Source organism: Euprymna scolopes, chromosome 23 (assembly GCF_053919585.1).
Source record: "Euprymna scolopes isolate OS-2025 chromosome 23, ASM5391958v1, whole genome shotgun sequence".
Taxonomy (NCBI): Eukaryota; Metazoa; Mollusca; class Cephalopoda; order Sepiida; family Sepiolidae; genus Euprymna; species Euprymna scolopes.
Window position 1 is genome coordinate 14020583 of NC_136504.1, and position 9407 is coordinate 14029989.

The 9407-nt window shown below is 32.0% G+C and overlaps 1 protein-coding gene across 1 annotated transcript in view; it reads right to left on the reverse strand.

The window, feature by feature from the left end:
* LOC145245772 (vesicular integral-membrane protein VIP36-like) overlaps positions 1 to 9154 on the reverse strand; it is a 45260-nt gene extending 36106 nt beyond the window's left edge. The window contains exon 1 of the mRNA XM_080107380.1: positions 8986 to 9154. Within this exon, the coding sequence (XP_079963506.1) occupies positions 8986 to 9151 (166 nt within the window). The 5' untranslated portion in view covers positions 9152 to 9154. The remainder of the gene's footprint in view (positions 1 to 8985) is intronic.
* Between the last annotated feature and the right edge of the window lie 253 nt (positions 9155 to 9407).

Below are 9407 nucleotides of genomic sequence, written 5' to 3' on the forward strand. Positions count from 1 at the left end.
ATAGTCGGAATTAAGTCTCACTTGTTTAGTTAGAGCTATTTTGTTATCAGAATATTTAAGTTTTGTTTTGAACAACCGAAAATGTGAGATTTTGGTTCACGTATGCGAGCAATACCTCCCATTTTAAAAAATTTTTTTTTTTTTTTAGATCATTTGAAACCATAGCGGCAAGTTTTAGTCTCCCCTCCATCAAGGCCAGCAGTTTTGGAGAAATATATATTAGTGTTGGGATGATTAATCAGAATCAGGAATAAAAAATAGGAACTTCTAGGGTATCAGAACCAGTATCGGAAAAATGTGTACCTATTTTTCAATGTCATAAACGATGGTCTTTATTAGATTTTGTTTAAAGCAAAATCTTTCACTGCTGGTAGTAATAAAATATTGGTTTTAAACGGAAAAACTAAAATCCATAGATTATCCCAAAAGTCTTTACATTTGAGAAATTATCTGCACATTTCACATTTTTACGCTAATCGAGAATAATAAAAACAATTTTACTGTTAGATATTTATAGATTTATAAAGAACTAGTGGGGGTGCCTGGCATTGCCTAAGCGTTGGGGGGGGGGGTAAAGCAGAACAAAATGGAAACTTAACCCTGTTTAAATATTTAAAAAAAAAAAAAAAAAGAAAAAAAAAAGAAAAGCGATTTCAATATTAAAACTTTAAAAATAGAAAAAAAAAATCTTTTGTAGGTGTAAGAGAAAAAAAAAAGGGGGGGGGGCAGGTAGGCTCAAACCCGGAGCATTGAGGCTAATAGGCTGACAACATACAACTGCGCTACAGTGACGAAAGCAATGTCAGACGTTAAATTTAGTGATTAAAAAGTGAAGGAGTTCCAACAGGTGCTTGATTTTAAAGTCAAACATCATGCCATGGGAGAATGAAATTCTGCAGTTAACTTTTTCTGCGAGACAGTTTTTTTTTGGTTTTATTTTTTCTCTCCGCAACTTGTTGGAGGAAGGAGCCCAAATGAATAGCAATTGTTTGATACGACTTTTCACCGACATTGATCAAAGCGCTCATTGCTTTTCTGGACAGGCCGCACAAGTGCTGAGGTTTGCTTCAGTTTCGTTTTTTTTTATACCAAAAAGCCAAAGACACGCATAGGCCAATAAATATGGCGAAAATTGCGCATAAAAGTTTCCCAAATTAAAGATACATGCCAAGTCGTTTTGTAAATCTTAGATATCTCGGTAGCATATCAAAAGTTATAAGAATGAGCGACCAACCAGAGAACCAGCCCGAAAAAAGCCTTTGCCGGACATACACAAAAAGTGCACACACTTACATTTTGCCTTTTATATATATATATATATATATACTAGCGGGGGGGTGTACCCGGCCATGCCCGGATGTCTTGAGGTAAATCAAAACTCCCTTGGGGGTGGTTAAATAATAAAAAAAATGTTTTGGTAGGTGAGTATGAGGATCGAACTTGTACCTTTGAGTTGGAAATTAATGTGGAAAAAAAAAAGTGCGACGTTAACCATTGGGCCACGGCGACATACAACGTAGACAGGTTTGAATAAAAACAGGCGTGCGCAATAAAAGTTAACTCTGTTGCTTCCATTTGACCTAATTAAGAAGGTCAAATAGAAGTCACGCAGCGTTTGGGTTTGTTTACCGAAATTTGACTGTTTTTTCCCCTAACAGATGTTGGGGAGGGGAAAGCATGTCCAGATTGAATAGTAACTGTCTGATATACAAGATTGATCAAAGCTGATTGCTTCTGGACATTTCTGGACGAGAACGTGTTAGTTTTTAAATAGCAATAATTTTGTAAAAGTCGTCGCAAATAAATCTATACGCTACACGCATTCCCCAATCGTATATATTATTATATAGGGGGTATATAAACAGTTCTAAGCAATAGTACCCCCCCCCGAGCGCGTGCGAAAGAAGCCTTTGCGAGACATACACGAAATGGTCACACATTTTGCCTTTTATATATATAGATTGGAATCCGTAATATTAGAATCGTCCTATCACTAATATATATATATATATATATATATATATATACACACATACATATACACACATACATACACACACATGACAATTAGTTTGGAACAATGGTAAACTTTAAAATGATATCATTTAAGTCCTTTGCAAAATTAATGGAAACTTCACTATATACATTACAATTCCCTCAAGTTTCTTAAATTCTTATTTCAGATTTTATTTTAAGTTATATACTAAAACCGCAAGTCAGCTGCGGACATATTTTTTCTTTTTCTATGACATTCACCCGTATGTGTGAGTGAAAATATGCAACAGGTTTCTTCCGCATCAAATGCAGGTTGTATGTAATATTGGAATTCATCAGATATAGACATTGAAAAATATTGGTTGAAAAGAAAAAAATAGAATATTGAGTTTCTATTTTTTTATTTTTATCAAAGACTCAACTTACAAAATGTTTTAAAATTGAGATTTGAATAATAAAATTCGATTATACTGAAACAAGTATTAAATATTTTTAATTATCTACTGCAAAATTATACTTTAAGGTAATCAATAGTTTCATGAATTAAAAAAAATGAGTCGTAAAGAGGATAATGTTCTCATTTTAATCAGCTTTGGAAGAGGATTTTATTTTTCATTTGTTTTTATCTTCAGCATTAACAGCATTTTGAAAAGAAAATATCACTCGTGACCCATTGAGACAGTATTTATATTTTATCTTGACTTACATCATCTCCCACTACTACTATTGCCACTTTACGTTATATTTTGTGATTTCATTCAGAGTGCACAATGAAAAGATAAGATGCAAATAGATGGATAGAATTGCAATTTAGTCCAAAATTATAGAGAGATGCCCGGTTTTACTAAATATGTAAAATCAAATTATTCCCAATCATTGTACGACTGATTGCTCCTGCTGTTTGTTATATAGAAACGTGTAAAGTTGCTTGAATCAGCAGCAGCTGAATCTGACAATTAGTTGTACCAGGTTTTAATCATATGTAAGGGGGTTTACTAAAATTGTACAACTAATTATGTATTTTTTTTTGCTGCTGCTTTACTCTTAAAGCAACTTTTACACAAACTTGCAAATATAAAAATTAATAAAATGACCAGAAATTGTCCAAGTAATTTGGTAGAGACCGCAGAGGTCAAATTTTTAACTTTTACCCCTATTATGACCCCTTAACATTTGTTTTGGGCTCAAATCAAGTTACTAAGTTAGATCCATGTCCAAGGAACCTATATCTAAAATTTCAAGTGTTTAGACCAAAAATTGGCAGAGGAGTTTGGTAGAGTTCTCAAAGGTCAAATCGTTGAACTTTGATCCTTTAACAGACAAATTTCTGGCCGAAAATGGATTACAAAGATTTTCCCAAATCTCAGTAGCCTGTATATCAAATTTCGGGTCTAGACTGAAAATTGACAGCGTTATTGCATAGGGAAATGCCCACAGACACTTTCACAGATAGATTTAGTTTGAACCTTTTTACTCCAGTTTAATTAAAAGAAACTAGCAGTAGTCGATAAATATTTTGAGAACTTTAAGAAATGATTTTCTTTGTTTTTTTTTCTTGGGGCGGGGGGTCAATGTGTGAAGTCAGGTAGGTTTTTATCAGAAAAAAAAAAAAAAAAAATTCTGGCAAGACCAGAATATCAATTCCCTGCCTAATCCAAACATGCGTTATGTCATACAGGCAGTTTCTAATAACAACCATGATCAGCATAAGCAGTGAGTGTCATGCTACCCTCACTTATTTAGAAAGTCATACTAAACACCAAAGATTACATTCAGTCGGTTAATAAAACCTCGGATCAATCAGGTAGGCCATACATGTGGCAGCATGAATCAGTGTCACCAAACCACTTGGAAAACAGGCCTGATTTCCAGAATTTTGTTGACTACACATCACCAGTATATGCTATCCACTCCAACAAATCCAACTGCAACAGAAAGGATGACCTAAAGATGCTAAGATCACAAAAGCTCTAGAGGGCTTTACATGGTCCTCCATGTAATGACGAAGGCCTGAGACTACATTTGAGATCACTTTGAGGGTTTCACCACAACTAAAAAGCGGTTTCAAGAAATCATTGGCCAAACAAGTAATGAAGAGAAATTTATCGAATAAAAATTAACATTTTTCCTACTAGAAGAATTCCTCATTCACTGGATTTAGAAATAAATTGCATCAGGACAGATACTACACTTTGTTCCTGGGCAATGAACATTTCTTGTAATCTATGCCTTTCAATTCCTAAGTAATATCAAAAAAGTTCTTGGTCATAAGAATACACAGGTGAAAATTGCAGTTCTAAATAAATAAACAGGAAAACCGGGTACAAGTGTACTTAAACCTACCATGACAAATTGTTTTTGTTTTAGAATGGTTCTATTCTGGATAAAGGGAAGACAATCGCTTAATTTAAAGTTATTCATTGAATTTCTCTTAATAGACCTGAATGCTCCCCCACCCAAGGAAAAAAAATTTACACAACAATTTCCAAATTTTTGTTTTACTTTGTTTTGCTTTAATATGCTTGTTTTGGAATCCTGATCAAAATTTCAATAAATTCAGCAATTGTCTTGTCTAGAACTATTCTAAAAATGAAGACATATGTAGCAAGTAAAAATCGTTATCTACACTTAAAAAGCAGGAAACGTTATTGATTAAAATTTTATATAAAATGAGTTTTATACTTTTTTAAAGTCTGCATTGATTAATTACTTGATGAAACAACTTATCTTGCCTGTTTTATATGCATTGGCATCCTTAATGACAGATCGGAAAAATGATAAAATTGATTTTTATTTTTAATTAAAATTCTACTCAACATTTCCTAATTTTTGGTGTAGATACTTATTTCTGCGTGATATGCAGGTATACCAAGTGTTTTACTGTTAATTCATTTGGAACTGCAATATTTCATTTGTGTAAATTTAGCGACAAGCATAAAAATATTTTTATTTCTTTCATGAAATGAAGGAATTTTATAAAAAAATTATTTAAATTTGGAAATTTCATGTTCTTTTATATTCACTAAATTTTGGCTGAGGTAACCTCTGGCAAATCAAACAGTGTCACTTGGATGGAATTTCTTTATTTCATTCATGGAGTAGATCGTCCTCATTCTGTCAGCTATGACCGAGTATATGTATTAATGTTCCTATTTACAATGCCTCCCCACGGGACAGAGTTAGACACCAGGGTTGTTTTTTAATGTGGAGAAAAGGAACAAAAAATAAAAATTGTCTGTCGTGAAGGATTTCTCCTCCACTGACAAAGAACAAGAAATTGAAGTTCAGCATCTGAAGAACAGCTACTACACTTTGATCTTGTCCCGAATGCCAAGCGTTAATAGCAAGGACTGAATCTTCAACCAGAAACCTGGAACAGATTTTTTTATAAACTCCTTTAGACATTCATCTAGAATAGAGATTCCCAACCAGGATTCTGCGGGTTCCTTCAAGAGATACTGAGAAATAGGCAGAGATTAGTATGCCGTCGCACACATGTTCAAATGCATCCCCTAGTTTTCTTATACATGCATGCAAATCAATTAAGGGGGGGGGGGGTCTTTAAATAATCAATGAATTTGACTATTCTTTCTATACCTTTCATTTTCTAAACATTTTAAAAAGGGAGATAATTTAAAGAATTATCAAAGTTTCATGTAACTTATTGGTAAAAGCAAAACAGTAAGCCAACAATAAAATGGTGTCGTTTTTTGGCACTTGTGAATTTTAGGTTGGACGAAAATTTTTAATTTTGGAAAAATTCCACCCAGAACAATGGGGAGATTATTTAAAAATCTTAGTTTTTCAAAGAATTTCTCCGAAAATTGGTGTAATTAAATTTTTATGATTGTTTATTGAATTGTAAGGTAGAAGTATTAGAATAGGTTTTAAAAGACTCACCCCCCCCCCGCCTCCCACGTAGAGAATGGGTATCTGAATGTTTTTTTCAACACTATTCTGCAAGAGTACAAAAATCGGTGCTTATGCACTTTCTCTACCACGCTATTTTTAGTTTCAGGTTAAAATCAAGTTTCATATTTTTAAATTGTTAGGTGAAAGCACAGAATAGTTACAAAACACCCTCCCCATGTTAAGAATGGCTTTTAAAATAACTATTTCAACACAGTAGCAAAAGTGCACAAGTACCCAAAGATTTAATAAAATTAAACATTTTATCACTCGGCTTAATTTATTTTAATTTGGTGGTTAAACGAAATTTAGCAGAGACACCAACAAACGAAAATAATGGCTCAAAACTGGAAAAATAAAAAATACTGATTAAAACAAATCCACCCAATAACTATTCTACAAAATTTTCTGAATATAACAAGATTATAAGGTTTCATTAAAAAAAAAAAAAAAAAAAAATAGTTTTAAACTTTGGACTCTACAGGTAAATTTGCAAATAACTTTTTGTTTTAAATTAGTTTATTTTATTTGATCTTTTATCTTCAATTTGTGATATATAAATTTGAGGTGAGAAAATTATTTTCACTTTAATAGACATTTCAAAATGGGAAGGGGGAATTAAAAAAAAAAAAAAAAAAACGCTTGTCTAGAATATGTTCGATTTATTGAAAATATAAAATTTCACATTGACCCTGAAAATATCGTAAAAATTGAACCAATAGAAAATTGATAGATTTTTTGAAGTTTAAAAATTGAAAAATAACTCGTAAAATTCAATTGATTTCATAAAGTAAAAAAAAAAACCTGCATGAACGCGCGCAGGCACTTTGTAAACACTTTTTTTAAAAAGTAATATTTCTATTTTAACAACTTTAATAGTTTATTTTGGAAGTATATTTCATAAAGAAAATAAACCCATTTTAAAAAGGAGAAATTACGAGTTTTTTTTATATTTTATTTGCAGTTTTGTGTTAGGGGGTGTCAAAAAATTCCAAAAATTCTGATACACCTACTTGTAAATTTAATCAAGACATTAAAAAATGAAAATATCGAAAAAAGTTATATTGGACGTATCTGTTATGGAATGAAGTTCTCCGAGAAAAAAAAAAAATCACTTAATTTGATCAACTTTTTTTTTTTTTTTTTTTTTTTTTTTTACAGCGAAAAAAAAAATCGATTTTTAGGAAGAAAAGCTAGTATTTCAGATGAGGAGGGGGGGATGCTAGCGATGTAGACTGAGTTATCTCCCCATGCCGTGTTCTAAAAAACATCCAAACATGGCTGCCTCCAGCGCGCTGTCATAAAAACGTGTTTTTCCGCTGTTAACAAAAAATATTCCAAATTAAGTGAATTTTTTTTTTCGGCGAACTTCAGTCCAAAACTACAAAACATACAATATAACGCTTTTCGATATTTTTTATTAAACTACAAATACCGAATAAAAACTTATCCAGGTAGGTTTGTTAACTTAATGTCTACATCGCTAGAATCCCCCCCCCCTCCTCATCTGAAATATTTGAATTTTTACCCTCCCCCCTTTTTTTTTGGGGGGGGGGGTTAAATTCCGATAAAAAAAATACAACCTCCCCATGTTAAAAACGGCTTTCGGAATAAACACCTCCAATCTCGAAAACTATACTACATACTAAAACATACTATAAAAATTATATAGGGTGGGTGGGTTCTCGTTCAGGTCCGCCATATAAAGTTATAAAATGCTTTGTTAAAAGGTGGTGAGAAAAAAAAAAAAAAAAAAAAAAAAAAACATGGGCGTAAAGTGGTTGAGTTTCCCCTCTTAAGTGGAAAAGCCCAATGAGACATTTTTCTTTTTTAAAGAGTTTAGACTAGGTATCTGGCATTCGGGACTTAATTTGTTCTTATGTTTGCTTCCCCACGAGAGCAAAATAGGAAACCAGATCCCCAAAAATGAGCACTCTCCCTTCAGTGACTAAAAATCTTAGTCAATCAAGGGAGAGTGCCCCTTTTGGGGGATCTGGTTTCCTATTTTGCTCTCGTGGGGAAGCACACATACTTTTAAATAGTTAGACTAGCGGGTAAAAGGACAGTTATACACTAAAATATAATTTAATTAAAGACAGAAACATAAAATAAGTAAAGAAAGGGTCTAAGACGTTACGATTTCAGCGTCCCAAAAAGATGTCAGTCTTATACGGCTATTCGATTCGTGTTAAAAATATTGTAAGATTTCCATAAATTATTTCTTTAAGAACTTGGCAGTTCATTAAAAAAAAAAAAAAAAAAAAAAAAAAAAAAAAAAACTTGTGTATTTTACGATTCGTACTGAATAAGGAAATCCATTCTTAACATGGGGAGGGCCGACTTTACCTTTTAATAAGTTTTATCAAACAATTTAAGATATCGTAAAAATTGAATTTAACCCGAAAATCTTACCTAAAAATAGCATGGTTCGTAAACTGCAGAAGCCAATTTAAAAAAATGGTAAATTTATACAAACACCGTGACAGCGAATTAACCCTAACCCCTAACCCTAACGCTGTCACGGTGTTTGTATAATAATACCAAAAAAAATTTTTTATTACAATCGATTAAATATTTATGAATATTTGGATGCGGAGAAGTTACCGTACTGAAATAGCGTTTTGTAACAAATTAAAAGATACCACAAATTGAATTTAACTTGAAAATAGCAAAACAAAAAATTAAGCACGGTACCTTTTCTGCATAAGCACCAATATTTGTTACAATATAATTTCAAAACTACAAATCGATTGTGGTTGAGAAATTTTTGTTCGCACGCTTCATAACTTTTTTTTTTTTTTTTTTTTTTAATATAAATATTAAAATTCCGGGGCCTAACTGCATAGATTTAATAAAGATATAACCGGATATAAAAATCTATCAGATATCCTAATTCTTTTAATTTTTAAAACGTAAAAATCTAATATAAACAAAAAGCAGGACATAAATAGAAACTAAAAAAGATTTAAAAAAATGTTATAAACGAAAGGAATGAAAAAATTAGAGAAAGCCGATGATTTATCGGTTGTATTTTCTTTTTATTACTAAAAAAATGTTAAAAATTAAAAAAAAAAAACTTACTTTGATAAGGCTTGACAAGACTGTGTTCTCTTTTTAAATAGTCTTTCGTATTCCATTCTCCTAAAACAGTAGAAAAGATAGAAATTATCAAAAGGTGCAGGAAACACACGAAAAACGTGATCGTAGAAGCCATGATGTTTTCGGTATGTGAAATCGTTCCCAGCATGCAATGCGCCTCTTCTTCTTCCGGTCAAACGGATTGCCTTTTTTTGTAGCGCGGTTACCTGTCTCTTTCTACGCTAGTTTATCCAAATTTTACATAAGATGTTATTTCTTTTCGTTTTTCAAAGAATTGCGTGATAATTTATCATTTGTCCGCGTATAGGTGTATTTCTCGCATCTAAGTGACTTAGGTACGTGTGTAGATGAGTTATCTTTTAACCTGAGAAAAATATATTTAAAATTAATTAATGTATGCATAA